This window comes from Mustela nigripes, chromosome 3 (genome assembly GCF_022355385.1).
Source record: "Mustela nigripes isolate SB6536 chromosome 3, MUSNIG.SB6536, whole genome shotgun sequence".
Classification (NCBI taxonomy): Eukaryota; Metazoa; Chordata; class Mammalia; order Carnivora; family Mustelidae; genus Mustela; species Mustela nigripes.
The window spans coordinates 62,729,472-62,747,778 of NC_081559.1; the positions used below are offsets into that span (position 1 = coordinate 62,729,472).

At 35.9% G+C, this 18,307-nt stretch overlaps 1 protein-coding gene across 1 annotated transcript in view; it reads left to right on the forward strand.

The window, feature by feature from the left end:
- Positions 1 to 1,542: 1,542 nt before the first annotated feature.
- The window catches only part of XIRP2 (xin actin binding repeat containing 2), a 296,099-nt gene continuing 279,334 nt past the window's right edge, over positions 1,543 to 18,307 (forward strand). The window contains exon 1 of the mRNA XM_059392759.1: positions 1,543 to 1,947. Within this exon, the coding sequence (XP_059248742.1) occupies positions 1,543 to 1,947 (405 nt within the window). The remainder of the gene's footprint in view (positions 1,948 to 18,307) is intronic.

Here is an 18,307-nt window from a genome sequence, read left to right on the forward strand (position 1 = left end):
TTTTAGCAAAAGATAGGGCACAGAATGGAATTAAGAGCTATTGGGGGAGAGTGTCTAATATACCCTGGAAGTTTTATATACATTATCTAATGTATTTTTCTTTCTTTCTTTTTTAATTTTTTATTTTTTATAAACATATATTTTTATCACCAGGTTTACACACTTCACAGCACTCACTTTTGCAAAGTCTCACTATTCATGAAACCCAACTTGAGTTTGAACTCCTGCTGTAAGTAGAGCTAGCCAGCAGTCCATGAACCATTAGGAGACCATTAGATCAATTTAGTGGGTAGCAAGTTTTGTTTTGTTTTTTTAAAGTAAACGATTTCAGAGAGGAATACATCACCAGATAGTTCACATAGTAAAAAAGACAGTATTTAATGAAAGCATAAATTTGTTTCTGATTTTTTTTAATTTATATTGTATATGTGCTGAGTCCTAATGCACAGAATATGTTTTATAATGTGGTTTACAGTCAAAGAAGTCTGGAGCCATTGTATTAGGTGACTTTTTGAGAGGTTTCCAGGCCTTCATCTAAGTGGGATTCTGTTAATACTTTTCCAGGAAAATTCATCATCCCTCAAGAGCAAAATTTATTTGTTTATTAAAAATTTTATTTTTTAAAGCCTCAAATTTGTAGTGTAGAATCTCTGGATTAGAATGGAAAGTAGCTGTTACTATGGCAAAAATTTATGCTACCGTGTAATTCTTTCTCTGGGATTTGTATTTGTATGTGTAGGTTTGTTTCTGGTAAGGGTGTATTTTGCCATTTGATTTTTTTTTCCCCTAATTCACCATGGAACTCTAAAACAAGGTGAAATTCTAATCAGGTTCACAATGAGATGTGAATTGAATGCGAAAATTAGGTTCCGGTGGTTAAAAGGGTGGGTTCTGGAGTCACACAAATGCATTTCAAATCCAGACTCTGTCACTCAGAACACTGGACAAATTACTTCTCAGTTTCCTTACCTGGAAAATAATCATCATAGTAGCAACCTATTCATTGTGGTGATGTTGAGATTAAAATTACATATATATATATATGTAATTATTATCAAAGGCATTATAACAAAAACTTAATAACTGTTAGCTATTAGTCTATTACTTCTCAAGTTAAGACATTTGCGGAAACCAGTAATTTCAAAAGAAGTCCTGAACTGTTAGAGGCAGGAAATGAACCTTTTTATTTCATATTAGACTTGTTAAATTGCTCTTTTCTCAGAATATACTAAACAATGAATGAACATTATGTAAATAAGTGTGGGGTGATTTTACATAGAAAAGAGAATGAAATCATGTCTTCCTAGTTTTTGTCTCTTTATTTTCAAATGTCCATGGCTGTACAAATCAGTCCTCTCTGTAACCTAAGTTAACCGACATACTTTGGTCAAGTCAAGAGCCAGAAATTATATAGCAAAGCTGGATTTCTCCACTCTCCTACAAACCCCAAGAGTTGGCACTCATTTTGAAAATGACTCCCATGTCTGAGTGTATCTTTGATGAAAGATACTTTTGATATTGCAGGACAACCTGGAGCCATCCATGTTCCCCATACAGAAGGGCTCCCTGATCCTCCTGAGGCAGAAATGGGAATCCAGTGATTACCAGAAAAGTGAATGTTGCCCTGGGGGCAGTCGTTGCAGGCTCTTCCAGCCTCCAGAAAAAAAATTGCTTGAACCCAAAGGAGAAGTAGTGTCAGCACATGGACCTGCAGATCCCCCTAGTCTGCCCCACGGTGTAGAAGAGGCCTTGAATGCGGAGCCTGATGGGAAGGACCCCGATGACAAGAGTGACAACTCCAGGGAATCTGGCTGGCCTGAAGTGCTGAAGGAGGATTCCTTGACTGGTCGGCGCAGGATCGAGCGCTTCTCCATTGCCCTTGATGAGCTGAGAAGTGTGTTTGAGGCTCCCAGGAGTGTGAACAGACCAGCTGAGTACTGCCAAAAGGTAAGAATTGAGAGTTGAAATTTATAGTTGGCAAGCTAGGCAGCTTGCCTATCCTGCCACTTACTTCTAAGCATGTACTGGAGTGTGTGTGTGTGCGTGTGTGTTTCTCCTCACCTGTCCTCTAGACATGTGTTGAAGCAACCGTGTACTGCTGTGTGAAATATGGCTTCCTCTATCATTGACTTCCTCTATGGTCTGTTCCAGTAGGGGCTCGACCTCCTTTCAGTCCCACGAAAACAGCTTTGATGGGCTATTTCTTTTCGTACATGCCTTGTTTCCATAACTAGGTTATAAGTTCCTTAGAGGCAGGGGCAATTTCTAACCACTCTTTGTATTTCAGACATCTAACAAATGGTGCTGTGTTTAGCTGGAGCTCAGAGAGGATTATCAATAATGGTGTTGAAATGGAACAAGTGAGGGCTTTGGAACCACAGTGAACCAGATTTTAATCCTAAAACCTGCCATTTACTTCTGTAGTTGCATGACACTTAACCTTGAGAATACACATGTCTTAATCTGCTGCTTTTCAGGGATATTGTGAGGATTATTGATACTATATTTAAACTACTAGGCATGGAGTCTGGAATGTTTTGTGGGAGGTGATGATCATGGTTCAGTGATGGTGGTGTGCCATCATGTCACATAGGAAACAAATCTATTAACTAAAGAAGACATTTAATCAAATGCAGGAAGATTAGCAACATTATTAATGAAGACCACATTTGTGCTTCTGTTTTCAATTAAAAGTAGCTACTGTTTAAACTGGAAGTGCTTTAATTTATTGCACCCATCAGGGCCCTTATGTAAGAGATTATAGTTAATTTAATAAAGAATTACTAAATGATCTCAGGTTTTCCGATTGGAAGCAAACTCCATCTTTGTTAATATTTTTTATCTAGTGACACTAATCAGAAAGGTACAGTCCTACCCTTCTTAATGGATAATTAGCACTCACAGGATTCACAGAAATAGAAAATTTTCCAAAATAAATTATTTTGCTAATACTTGTTCCCAGTTTTCCTATTGGGATATATTTAGTATTTACAATGAGACTATTCTTGTACCTCAAATAACCCTATTTGATTTATTGTAAATATAGAATATGAAGTTATATTTATGAATGAGGTTGTATTAAAACTAGAGCATTTCTCAAAAATGCAACTACTTGCCAATCCCTAATTTGAGAACTTTCTTGACTTCCTTTTTATTATACAAGCAAAATCCTTTTCGCTTGTAGTTTTATAATATCTTTTAGTTGGATGCCTAGGGATTGGGGTTTACCTGACATAGATATTTACAATGTCACTTATTTTTTGCATTAACAAATTAAAGAAAGTAAAGCCATAGAAAGGGTTTCTATTGAATACCTATTGATTTTAGTGTAACAATTTTGGACATTAACTTAAGATAATTGATAAAAGAAATGGCCAAAAATAGAAAAAATAATCTTTATAAATTATGTAATATAACTTATCTCATCTGGAGCAGGGGTAAATGTAAGAGTAAAAAATGAAGTATTAATAAGGGTTTCTGTTTGACATGTGAGGTTATTTCTATTGATATGGTATGTGATTTTGGATCTAGTATCCACAAAAATAATCGTGGAAATTAACTGATATATGAAAATGAACACTTAAGTAAAAATGAAATTTGGTTAGCATGTTTAATATACTTTATTCTAGGTATTCTATGATACTATGTGATAAAATGTTATTTCTTTAAATGTATGAAACATGGATTGTACATTTAGAAATTTCTCATCGACAACAGATACACATGATTTTTAGAATCTGTTTACATAAATGAGTATTATGAATGTCCACAAAATCCTATATGAATTTCAAAAAGAATTATATATAAATTTCATATGACTTCTTAACAAGGCCCCCCCCCCCCCAAAAAAAATAGAAAGAGAGAGAGAGGGCAGTGAGGAATTACCTGGCTTTCTTCTAATGGATTATTTTGTACGTCATTAGACATGTGAAAAGAATCCTAGTTCAACTCAATTTGAAATTGTATATTTCACACCAAAACATAGTAATTATGTACAAATCAACCATTTGTTTCTATAGATCTTTTTCTTCCTTTTTAGTTCAGTTTTGTTATTATTATAAAGTAATAAGGTAATATTTATTTGCATGAATATGCAAAAATATTTTAGTTACTTTTTAGCTATGATACTTATAAGGCTCTTTGTTGAGATTTTGGTGATGTGGAGAAAGTTATTCAGTGTTTATGATATTAAAAGCAAGGACAGAAAAGTTCTTGCAATTTAGTAAATCATCTCAATAACAAATAGTACATTTCAATGCTGCTGTAGAAGGAAACTCTTCAGCAATAGGTACTTTTTAAGAAAAATTGTATGAAATTATTGGAGTTCAGTGTAGAAATGTGGAATTGTTTAAAATGTGGAATATTTTTATATATGGATGTGTATTTGCAGATATACACATATATTTGTTTAAAGTGTCTTCAACAAAAATAAAAGTCCATCTTTTCAGTATATCCTAGTTTCATAGTTCTTCACTTAATAGCCCTTTGCAAATACTGCATTTTTTTCTTTTTTTTTTTTTTACAAATTGAAAGTTGATGGCAACCTGGGATTAAACAAGTCTATAAGTACCATTTTTCCAACAGCATTTGCTCATGTCTCTATATCACATTTTGGTAATTTTTGAAATATTGTAAACTTTTTCATTATTATTTAGTCAGGGTTATCTGTGGTCAGGGATTATGGGCTTGCTGAGATGATGGTTAGTGTTTTTTAGGAAGAAAGTATTTTTAATTAAGATATTAATTTTTAATTAAGGTATTATTTTAGGCATAGTGCTATTGCATGCTTTGAAAACTATAGTATGGTATTAATGTAACTTTTATATGCACTGGAGAATCAAAAAAAATATTTGACTTGCTTTATTGCAATTCTCATTTTGTTGCAGTGGTCTGGAACCAAGCCAGCTATATCTCCGAGATATGCTTATATTTATTTATAACTGTTCATTTAAGGATTGTTCTGTCTAGAAAAATATTTGTTTTTTGTTTGTTTGTTTGTTTTAAAGATTTTATTTATTTATTTGACAGAGAGAAATCACAAGTAGATGGAGAGGCAGGCAAAGAGAGAGAGAGGGAAGCAGGCTCTCTAAGCAGGGAGCCCGATGTGGGATTCGATCCCAGGACTCTGAGATCATGACCTGAGCCGAAGGCAGTGGCTTAACCCACTGAGCCACCCAGGCGCCCAGAAAAATATTTGTTAATTGAGAAAAAGAAAACCATAAGAGTCAATATTTTTTTCTTGAAGTGGTCAAGCTCATTTAAAAATGGTATCAATCCCTCATATATTCAGAGTATTCCAGAGCTGTTTAAAAAAATAATTTATCATAATATGATTGCAGTAGAAAATGAATGAGAAATTCTTAAAATAATTTTGTCTGATGACATTTTATAAATTCCAAAGAGACATAACCTTCTGTTACCATTTCTAAAACACCCTTTAAAACTAACTTGAAATGAATTTTTAAACTGAAGGTTTTTATGCTCATAAGGCAGACTGTAATTCACACAGAAATGAATTCACATAGGTATTATTCCAAATAAATGTTATAGAACAGGATTTTAAAAGAGTTTTGAAGAACAGTAGAATTTTAAGATCATTAATCTTGGAATGAATGACATACCTTGCAACACTAAGAAATTGTTATTATATAAGACAGTGTATCAGTTAGCACTTACCATGTAACAAATTACCCCAACATTAGCAGCTTGAAACAGTAAGCCTTTAATATTGTTTACAAGTCTCTCCTGCATCTATGGTCAGTTGCCAAGTCATCTGGGGTCTGACTCTTTAGGATGGCTATAGAGCTGGGACAACTCAGCTCTGCCTCCTGTGGTCCATCTTGCTTCAGTGGGTTGCCCAGATTTATGTACATGCCATAGGAGTTTCAAGAAAGAAAGTAGAACAGCATAAGGCCTCTGGAAGCCTGTATTCAGAACTTACACATCGCTTCTCTATATTCTATTTGTCAAAATAGTCACGGGATTAACAATGTGCTAAAGTAGACATGATTGGAGGAATTGCAAACTCACACTACAAGGTAAATGGATATAAGAAAAGAAATAATTATGGCCACTTTGCAGACAGTCGGCCATTGGCAAGTTTATTTAAATCCATTCAAGAATCAAAACGTTTTAATATATCATGAATTAATGCAAATATCAGGAGGAGAGTCTAACGCAAAAAAGATTGATGTTGACAACTAGTTGCCAACAAAACTTCTATCTTTCTCTTCTCTTTGAGTCAATCCACTAGACTGATAGTAGTTACTGTTCAAGGTAGAATACTGGCCTCCCAAAGATGTCCACTTCTCTTAATCCCCAGAATCTGTGAATGTTTTACCTGATGTGGCAAAAGGGACTTTGAAAATGAGATTAAGTTAAGGAACTTGAGCTGCAAAGATTTTTCTGAATTATCCCAGGTGAAAACAGGGTCTTTATAAGAGGGAGGCAGGAATGTCAGAGTGAAAGAGAGTCAGAGAAGGAGTTATGATGCTAGAGAGAGGTAGGAAGGATGCAAGGCCATGACTCAAGGAGTGTGGGCAACCTCTAGAAATTGGAAAAGGCAAGGAAATCAGCTCCCCTCTAGGGCATCCATAAGGAACGTAGACCTACAGACACCTTGACCTTAGTACAGTGAAACTTATTTCAGACTTTGATCACCAGAATTATAAGATAATTTGTATAGTTTTAAATAAGTAAGTTTGTGAAAATTTGTTACAGAATAATTAGAAAACTAATACAATTATTTTATAGGATCCTCAAACATTGTTAAAAATGGTTAGTTCATATGTGATTTTGGACTTTTTTCTGTTCTTCTCCAATGAATATATTCCCATATTTCAAAATTAGATCTTTGATGTCATTCTATTTGTAGTTGATGATATGAATGCTTGTGATGTTATCAGAAACATCAATATATTTTAATTTGGGGTGATCTGTATTTGATAGGAATACCTCATCACTTAAAAGGTGAATTGACCAGAAGAAGAAGGAGTTTGGCAAAGGAGGGAAAGAGAGGGAGAAAGAGAAAAAATATTATAAAGGAACAAATAAACACTAAAACTTTGTGGGATACACTTGTTTCCATTCTTGTTACTTCTGTGGCTGATAAAGTTTCTGTGGAGTATATGTGCAATTTTTAAATAAAACCAATTAAGCTCTACCTAGTCAGTTCAGAACATCATTTAGATTAACTTAGAGTGGAAAAAGATGGTATAAGTTCCTCCTTTTTTCTTCCAAGCTCCCAGTTGTCCATAGAACTGGGACAGTGAGACCAGTGAATAAGCTGCCCTCAAGGGATCCCACAGAAATCAGGAATTTCTTGATTCAATTAATTAATTTTGACTTTTCCTATTCATGTCTTTAGACTCCAAATGGTTAATGATCTGATTTTTCACAGTAGGTTACTTAAATGACTCATGTGGTCATTAGGTCATATGGTCACATGTTTTTTATGCACAGTTGTAATCTTTCTCAAAAACCCCACTCACTTGTGCAATCATGTTGAATTTACCTAATGCCCAAAGAAAATATTTCTATCTTTTACTTAAGCCCCTCCGGTTGACAAAGACCATTCATACATGACATGGACTAAAAAAAAACAAAACAAAAGCATAATTACTACATTTTAGTTGTGCTGTTTCATAATGCATTGGTCCAATCTATTGTATAATTGAAGGCTTGGATGAGAATACGAAGACACAAGGCTAAGGGACTATGGAACTACATGGGCATCAGTGACGAAACAGGATATAAATCATTAAATATGGTATAGTTTCTAGAGTATGTTATTTTCATTCCCTCCAATAATCAAAGCCTCTGGCTTTTCATTTAATGACTAGTTTGTCATTTCCTACTTTTAGTTTTGCATAAAATCAGACCTTTGAAAGTACAGGTGAATCATGATTGCAGTTTGGCTCCCATTACAAAATCACCCCATGAGATGCTTAAAGTTTCATTTGCTCCAGAAACCCAGGCATGTGGGGACTATGGGATTAATCAAATCGAATCGAATCGAATCTCAGAGCAGGAAAGTTTCTTTTCAAGCAGTTCCCTGTCACAGCCTTCTGACTATCTCCCACCCTCCTCTCTAATCAGTGTTCCTGAGATAATTTCTGTCAAGCTTGACTTTTTTTGTAAAATCACTTAACAGGACAGAGGTTTTTACAGTTTTGAAAAGTATTACTGAAAAAAAATCTGTCCACCAAACTAAAAATAGCTAAATATTTTTTTTTCCTATGGGAAACATTTTAAAGGTCCTTGAAGAAATAAAGTATTTTTTCTTTGCCTGAAAAATGGGCAAGTAGTTTATTTTGTAGAACTGAAGTAAATGTTTTAATGAAAAAGATCATTACTTTTTTTATTGGGAATATATGGAATCATAATTTTCATTTCTGCATAGAATATAGGAACATAATATTTGGTGACAAAGCATCAGCTGAAAGCCTTGGCTCAGCTACTTCTCCATCATATAAACTTGAGTGAATTATTTCACCTCATTAATCCTTAATTTTCACATCTATAAAATGAGGAAATTAATACAGCACAAGATTTTTCTGAAGATAAAGTTATATACTACCTGATGGAGAAGAGGTATTTAAGTGGTAGCACCACATAAAATTTCAGAAATTGTACCACTGTAGCACCAAACGGGTATTTTTTCTATTTTGTCTTCTCTAGCATCACTTCTGTAACTTAACACATGCCTTTGGGAAATTATTTAATCTCAGTGACTTCTGTTTTCTTACCTAGAAAGGTAGAGGCTTACACTCTATGGTTTGTAAAAATAAAAAGGTGCTTTGGGCAAAGAAGTTTTTATTTCAGACACTAGGGTTTCTGATAACACCCTAGTCTTTTACACAGACCCCACACAGAAGGGTTTTCATTGAATATTCAGTACAGCAAATGCTAATGAAACTTTCCAACCTCATTTTGAGTTATAACCTCATTTTGAGATGATGAGACAAAGGACAATAATCTGTTAAATTATAGTTTTGAAAGCTTTGTTGAAACGCTAAACAGAGACACAGTGTCCTTTCCAGTTAATAGAGACAGTCACTGCCATTTAGGGAATCCAAATCCAAATCCAAGAGAGATGAAGCTTACATGTTATAAAAGTGTTTATTGTATTTACATCCACACACACACACACAAAGAAGAAACTTCAAAGTTACCACGAGGATAGGAATGTTTCATTTTATGCAATTTTTTCTCAGTGGTGTAATTTGCTTTCATTTGAAATAATATTAGTACTTTGTTCTTTTTACCCATTTTTACGTTTATTATCTTACAGTCTGTTGTCCAGTGCTTTATGTTAGCTGGGGGGAGCAGGTAGCTCTGTGATCTGATGGTAAATTTAAAGCTGGCCTTAAAGATGTCTAGAAGTAATCGCCATGTCTTCTCATTCTTGTCTCACAGTGATTTAGGTGGTCACAATATGACATTGTTAAAAAAAATAGTTCCAGTAACCACAGTAAGTTGGTAAACAATATTGACTCACCTTCATCTGGGAAAACTTTTGTCGGTTTATGGGTGGCATTCTTTGACATTTTACTTGGATGACTAGTGAGAGTTTTCACCCTTGTGTTATAGGAATATTGATGTTAGCTCTGCTGCCTGTGTTGTGAACTCACTATTTTTTTGCTCATCCTATATTCTCCAGATATTTACCCAACATTTCTATTTACTGACTGAATTAATTCAATGAGCCCCATGTATGATTCTCTTTGCCCTTCCCTGTTCTCCCTGTGCTGATTTTCATACGTGATCATATTCTTGTGGAGAATCCTCTCACTATAAGGATAAGTTAAAGGGGAAATAAAGAAAAGAAATTGATAAAACTCATTAAAAAGGATGATTAAAAGAATTTTGGACTTTCTTCAGAGCCTTTGAACTCCATCAAGAGCCATGAAGATGATGTTCCTGTCCTGAAAGTCCACCAGCAACCCAAGGGCTATCCTGAAATAAGTCAGCATAGGAATTCCTTTGACAATACCCTGAGAGATAAACTTCCATTTACTGTGGAGAAACCTGGAAGAAACTGACTTAACAAGAGATTAGAGTCAGTATCACCAGTAACAAGACATCCTGATATCATGTACCTCCTGATGTGATAAACTGTGCAGGGCAAAGCATCACCCCTGTGGTGTCCTTGTCAACATTATGATTTTAATTTAATCATGAAAAAAACATCAGATAGATCCATGAGAGGGGATTCTATAAAACAGCTGGTCATGACTTCAAAAGTATAAGGCCTTGTTGGAAAAGTACTGAGAAACTGCCATAGACTGGAGATGACCTAATAGACATCACAACTGAAGGGAGGATAAGGTTGCCCATTGAAAATTGGACCATCAAAGAGGGCATTAGAGGGAAAGTAGGTAAAATTCTAATAAGGTCTGATTACTTCCCGATTTCAAAATCGTACTGTGTTTAAAGGGGGTCTGGGTGGCTCAGTGGGTTAAACCTCTGCCTTCGGCTCAGGTCATGATCTCAGGGTCCTGGGATCGAGCCCCACATCAGACTCTCTGCCCATCTCTGATGGATCTCAGCCTGCTTCTCCCCCTCTCTCTGATTACTTGTGATCTCTCTCTTTCTCTGTCAAGTAAATAAATAAAATCTTTTTTAAAAAAAAGATATTAACATTAGAGAAAGCTGGACAATTGGTATATGAGAATTCTCTGTAGTATTATAACGTTTCAATAAGTCTAAAGTTACTTCAAAATAAAAAGTTAAATAATTGTTTTGATCTTTGTTGAGGCCTTAGCACTGTGGAGTGGAGGATCATGGTCTCTTTTGTTTGAGTTTTTCCAAACCTAACAGATTATTATTTTATATTCGCTTGTAGAATGTAGTCCTTAGCTTCACACCCTTATACTTCTAAAACCTTGAAGGTTTCAGTCATTTCTCTCTGCCTATAATCTCGGGTTCTCTGCAGTTAATTATTTTCTTGGCAAGGAGAATTTAAGAAGCCTAATCAGTAGTTCAGAATTTGAGTATGTAGACAGCCTTACAGTTAGGTTTGGATTAAATTTATATCTCATTTTCACTCACCGAGTTTCACTACATTTTCAGGGTAGAGAGTAGAGTCACTGTCTTGTTTTTACTGTAGTCAAAGCTGCTGTTGTTTAGACCTTTAGTTTTTTGTCTGTTTGTTTGTTTTTGTTTTTTTAAGATTTTTGTTTATTTGACAGAGACACAGCGAGAGAGGGAACACAAGCAAGGGGAGTGGGAGAGGGAGGATCCCAGGACCCTGGGACCATGACCTGAGCCAAAAACAGATGCTTAAACCAACTGAGCCACCCAGGCGCCTCTAGACCCTTACTTTTATCTTGACCTATATTCCTTCAACTAATTATCTCAAATTCAAGAAACTCAAATTATCTCTTGTCTTGAATGCAAACTCCATGAACTATAGTTATCTTTGCATTTTTGATGCTGATTTGACAGCAAAATTCGATCTCTATGATACATTATGAGCCCTTTCAAAATGGTCACCCTCTTTTCAGGGGATATAGTCTTTTGATGGATTTCTCAATTACTTAGGAAGTTTTGTGTTTGTGTGTGTGTGTGTGTGTGTGTGTGTGTGTGTGTGTTTTCCTTCTGTTTTGGACTAGGCCTTTTGGTAGCTAACTTCCTCAACTCCCTAGGCTCTCCTTTCCGGTCTTTTTCGCTGTGAACTGAGCCTCGGGACTGATACAGCAACACCCTCTTTAATATAATTGCCCTTTTTTATTCCTCAGAGTCCTTCATCTGAACTTAGAAGTCTGGAGACTTGTCAGAGTTCAAATTCAGGATATTTAGCATGGAGAAAAGTCAGGCCCTGACAATCCAAAATGGATATGGTTATCATAATAGTTACAGCTATCCTAGTCCTCTCATCCTGGACATCAACCAACTTTTAGACACGGAAATCTACCCTTATTTTAGAACCTGCTTAGTACTCACTATATTATGTATGGAAACCCAATAGTTAATGCATTTTCCTATTTGGAAAGATATTTCTCTGTCTGTTTAATGTGTAGTGGTGAGTGAATGCAATGAGTTTCAAACACCTGAAACAAATTCAAGCTCCATTAATGTTTCTCATCTATACCAACTACCAAATATGATGATTTATGGTACTTAATAGTGTACTAACTTGTTTTATGTCAATGTAAGTCATTTATTGGATGCTATGAGACAAATTGCTCTAAAGCATGGTAATGCATCATAATACATGCAGTCCTCTTCCCCTCCCCCCATTTGAGAAAACATGTCAGGAGCAAACATTTAAATTAATCAAAATGTTCTGATTCCAACCTTGATTAGATGTCAGAATTTTTTTATTAATGATAAAGGTGATATAAAATATTCCTATTTCTGATCAAGCTGATTTTATGATTTAAGATCTAATCTCTTTTCCATTTACCTTTATTTTAAGTGTTAGGAGAATTTTTTTTCCTTGTGTCTTGAAATATATTTGAAATTCTAATAGGAGAGGAAATTCAAGTTATGCCCAATAAAAGAAAAAACAAAAACCAGGGGTTTCACAGATACTCTCTTTCTCCCATTCTCTCTCTCTCTCTCTCTCTCTCACACACACACACACACACACAAACACACACACACAGGCTTTTAAAATATTTCATGTTCAAAAGTAAAATTGAAAATTTGTGGGATATATATGTGTCATTGTCTCTAAAAAGATCTATATATCCAGGAACAGCAAACAGCAATTGTGTTTTTACTGAGACATGTTTCAATTCTGCTCTTCGGTTTATAACTATAGTTTTTTTGTAGGACTTATTCATTTCTGAGGTTGTCCCTGAATGCCTCCCCTTGTCCTAACATTGGTCTGCCCTTGGACTAGAGCAAGAGGCCCCAGGCTGCTGCTACTGGCAAGCAAATAGTATTATGGAGCACTGAGTACTAGCCAAGCACTGTGCTTAGAGCTCCAAAGACATTACTGTCATTTAATACCCACAGCCATCTTAGAACATAAGAACTATCATAATTCCCATTTTACAGCTACAGGGTGAAGAAGTTAAATGTACCATTGGTACATAATAGAACAGGGATTTAAACCCAAGTATCTCATTCCAGAATCCACAATACTAAAATACTGCTCTGAATGCTGTCTGGATTCATGTTGTCCATTTCCATACAGGATCTCACAGCTGTTTCTGGTATGAATACATCCTTGATGGTCATAGAAATCACAGTAGCATTTCAATTATGAGTGCCACAAACCACATATTCTCAATTCTAAGGTGCTTACTTTTTCATACTTTTGAACATCTTTGAATAGCTTAATAAATATTCATGTGCAAAATAACTTTCACACTAACAAGGAGCTTTACAAAGAAGTGAAAACAATTGGTGACTTATTTGGTAGGAAGAATAAGTGTTATATTGAACTTATCTCTTTCTTCTTTTAGGGACCGAGAGTGCAAGCAGAGATTAATATAGTGCAACATGACCCAAAGAAAGATATTTAGAGATATTTGAAGAAAAAGAGAGAAAGAATTTCTTTTAAAGGGGGGGAAAAAGAGCCTTAGAAGTTTAATACCTGTTAGAAGCCAAAAATTAATTATCCAGTTGATAAAACCAAGTCTAGACAAAAAGTTTGAGATTTTTTTTGAAACCTAAAAGCTGCTAGAAAAGGGACCCAGAGAGGAGGGAGAGAGCAGATCAAGACCAAGCAAAAAATGTAAATTTAATGAACAAGAATGTAGTCTTTTTTCTGTTTTGTGTGCTCCTTTTTAATCCTCTGAATTTCTTACTACTACAGTACTTAAATTCCCTTACATTTGCTGTGGCATATGTTTTTTACTCTATATAGGCAGTACTGACTTATTTATCTCAAATTTTATTTTTTTAATTGAATTCTGTCCTCAGTTTTTCAACCTATCCTGAAAACTTGCACCTAGACATTCTTCAACTACCTAAGTCTGAGTTCATTATCCTCCAGCTAAATCAACTTCTTACCCAAAGCCCTCTATTTACAATGACAACACCTTGTACGCAGTGACTGAGAGTCCTCTCTGCTAGTTTAATTTATCCTGCTCATTTGTCTTCAATCCCCATTTCTCAATTTCTCTTTTCACTTTTCATTTACCACCTGTCCCTTATTACCTCACACCTGGCTTATTGCAATACCTTCTCTGATGCCATGATTTATAACAAGAGGTATATGTTTGGTCTTTGACCCTATTGCTGGCACAAATCTTCTAAAGCCCTTGGGATTTCCTATAGTAAGAGTGATAAAGATGTCTTTTCTTATATCAATGTGGTGACTTTTGGAAAGTCCTCAGGTTGATGGGTAATTGGTAGGGGAGCAAACTATATGAGTAGAGGGTTAGAACTTTAAGTACTCCCCTACCAATTTAGGGGGACTGGAGAGGGTTGAGAGGTGAAATCAATTGCCAATGGCCAGTGATTTAGCCAATCATCATTATGTAATGAAGCCTCCATAAAAACCGAAAAGTACAGGATTCAAGGAGCTTCTGGGTTGATGAACACATGGAAATTCTGGGAGAATGGCATGTTTGGAGAGGGCATAGAAGCTCCATGTCCCTTCCCATACATCTTGCCCTATGCATCTCTTCATCTGGCTTCTCCTGAGTTATCTTCTTCTATAATAACCAGTAATCTAATAAGTAAAATGTTTCTTTGAGTTCTGTGAACTGCTCTAGCAAATAATTGGAACCAAAAAAAGAAAGAGGTCATGGAAACCTCTGATTTATAATCAGTCAGTCAGAAGTATAGGTAACAACATGAGCTTATGATTGACATCTGAAACAGGGAGGCAGGGGGTAGGGGGGCTGTCTTCTAGATTGAACCCTTAACCCATGGGATCTGATGCTCTCTCCAGGTGGATGGTGTCAGAATTGAGTTTAATTGTAAGATACCCAACCGATGTTCATGTATTAGAATTGCACATATATTAGAATTGGGTCTAGGAACCCAAAAGTTCTTCCTTTCTAGTATCTTAGTCCTTCTAGAGTAAACCCCTTTTGTCAAAGCTTAATCTTCTAATTCCCACAGCTGTGGACTTGTGTACCATATCATATACTTACATATGTTATATATGTGTGTTCTTTTTAATGCTGTATTGTCCACTATAGAGTCACTAGCCACATGTGGTCACTTTAAATTAAATTTTAATTAATTACAGTTAAATCAAATTAAAAATTCATTTGCTTTGTTGCACTAGCTGTATTTCAAGTTTTTAATAGCTGCACATGGCTAGCAGTTACTGAGACAGCATGATACAAAGCATTTCCATCATGGAAGAAAATCTATTGGGCAGTATGCTCTACTTGCTACTTGTTGGCATTCCAGCCTCTCCATCTGAAATGCTCCTCATAGATTCTAAGTGTTCTAGAACTCTTTCTGCTTGTTCCAGTCTATATCTCTGCCTTCCCACTTCATACTAATGCCCAGGTGGAGGATGCCTAACTTTCTCTTTTTCATTTTGCCCCCAAATGCTCAGAGACATTGTATTGTTGGAAGCTATCCAGGTCGCAGTGCCAAGAGATGGAGAAGGTAATGCAACATGAGTCTACTTACAGTGATTTATTTGGCGTGAATGCTGAGCATGCTACTGGGACTAGTTGTAAGCCTCCATTTGATCCAAAAGAAGCTTCTCAAGAGTGTTTGTTGGAATTTTTTATTCAGTGAAAATATTTTAAAAATCTGTTTCCTTCTAGCTCTTGATTTCATGCAGACGCTTTGCCAGTGGTGCTATCTTGACCCCTTTGGGCCGATAGGCATGTTTGTTGGTCTCTTTCTTTTCTTTCCCTCCCCATGGTTTTTAACAGAGTGCTAAGCACAGGGTGGGATTTCTAAGTACCTTGGGAATAGGTGGATGAAAATCTTCCATTAAAATGAGCTCTTTCACTGTCCATTATCTGGCTCATGTGAATTAGTATTCCATTCTTAGGATTCAGCTTCAAGAAATTTTTAAGCCTACATTACTTGTAGTTGGATTCCTTCTTCTCATTTGATGGCAGGGATCTGATAACCTCATGTCCTCCATCCCTTGCAGATGGTCATTCCAACCTAAGCAATTTTGTCGATGGTTATATACCAGCTTCTCTAGTTTGGACATCCTATCTTACCATTCTATATGCCTTATAGATGACACTAGTGAAATTGTGCAAGAAATAGACATGAAAAAATTATTGCCCATTCTTAGTCTGAAGTCTGACCTTACTTTGCCGTCAAGCTGTGTCTACCAGCTTCCCAAAGGATAAACTGTCTCACAATTCCTATTTCTTCCATTTTTTCTGGTGCATTATTAGACAATGCCCTATATATGCAGGTAGAAGGTGCTTTCATCTCTATGTTGCAAAGACTCACGGTCAAGCCTACCTCATGATCCTCCCTCCACCCACCCACTGCCACTGCCTGCTCAGGAAGCCCTTTTATAATGTATTGGAGCTGTTATTTGACCTTTTTTTCCTCCTCTAGAAAACATTAAGTAATAATCAATTATTTCCTACTCTTTTTAAATTACAAAATATTTCAGCTATAGAGAAAAGTCTAAAAATATATGCTGCATCTTCTTGTAGCTCTGCATCAAAAATTCAGTGGTGAGCTTATAAAGACTCTCGGGCATTGAGATCATTTCTGTATAGGCCACCATGGAATTGAAAGATTTTTTTGGCTAGCAAAAAGCTTCATCTTGTGCTAATGTCCAAATTCCCCCTTTTCAATAGTATTTGAAGATTTCTGCATAAAACAGAAGATAAACTCAACAGATGCAAGACTCCGAATAAATAATAAATACATGCTGCCCCTACAACATACGCAATAAATAAGCCAACTAGAAAACCAGCTACTTCCTTTCTGTTTTCTTTTTTTGTTGTTTTTGAGAAAGGAAACCAAAGGTTTACAGCATATATACCTAAGTAAATGGTTTCTAATACTCAAAGTGAAACATTCATAGTTATAGTTGTGCTGAATCATCGTATTTTCTTTCTCATACTTCATCAGAGAATAAAACCAAAGTTTTGGTCCTCAAGGATGTTCAGCATCTGAATTTCTTTGCTGCCAAATGAAAACATATATAGGTAACGTTCCTATCATTCCAAAGAGAATGAGGGGGTGGAAATGAAGGAAGAAAGTACTGTTAGGAAGCACAGATCCTATTTTCTTATAATGCCACTAATAATAACTTAGAAGTAGTAGCTAGAGTATAGATGCTGTATAAGCAAAAATAAATCTATACCAAATGGTTTTTAATGCTTGAAAGGTAAAAGTAACTGCAAAGTTAAAATCAGTTTACCATAAACAAATTCTCCATAGCAACATATTTTGCCAGAGTTCTCCCTGGAGTTTTTCGGCATATTGCTCAGAAATATCTCAAAAGAACATACCGAGTGAGATCTTTCCCGTTCATCGTTTTCTACTGAGAGAAATTGGGAAGTATAAATTCTTCCAAAGAAATTATTCCCATTCCAATCTGAACATTACTAATAAGTCTTCTCCCAGCATGGGAAGATTATACTGACTTTTAACTAGCAAATGTGGTTCCAAAGTAGCTAATCATTAAAAAACCAGAGACAATCCATTTCCAAAAAGATATGGCAGTTAAAGTGACTGTTGTAGAATGATAAGAATCTCAAAGGAGAAAACTGCCCTTAGATGTCATTGAGTCAACTTTCCTCCCAAGGTTGGAATCTATATTATATCCCAGAGAGATGGCAGCCTAGTCCTTTAAACACTTCCAGTTTTCAAAGAATTCATGTTTCAGCAAAGCAGTTCTCTCTATTGTCAAATGGCTCTCTTTCTTAGAAGGTTAATCCTCATGCTGAAGAGAATGTGTCTCCTGGGAACATACACGTTTTGAGTAAGGTTTTGCCCTTTGAAGCAGTACAGAATATTTTCCATTTGTTACTGTGGGAAATGACAGGTTGTGTCTCATCTTGAGGGCTCAGGACACAACTTAGCAGTAGGAGGTGAGGCCGGGATATTCCTGAGTGATTTAGGAAGAGTCCAGGCTAAAGCTACACGTGACAAGGGCATGATATGACTCAGCAGGTTCTCACTGAGGAAAGACAGATGCTCTGAAATCATCCCTCCCTCCAATAAAGGTTGGCCATTAATTAAGAAGTCTGTGCTGGATAGGTCAGCCAATACATTTATCTTCCTTTGTAGATGTTTTAAAAATTGTTTTGTGGTTTTATGTTTTTTTTGTTGTTGTTGGTAGATATATAAGAAATACCTTAGTAGGGGTGCCTGGGTGGCTCAGTGGGCTAAGCCTCTGCCTTCAGCTCAGGTCATGATCCTGGGATCGAGCCCCGCCTCGGGCTCTCTGCTC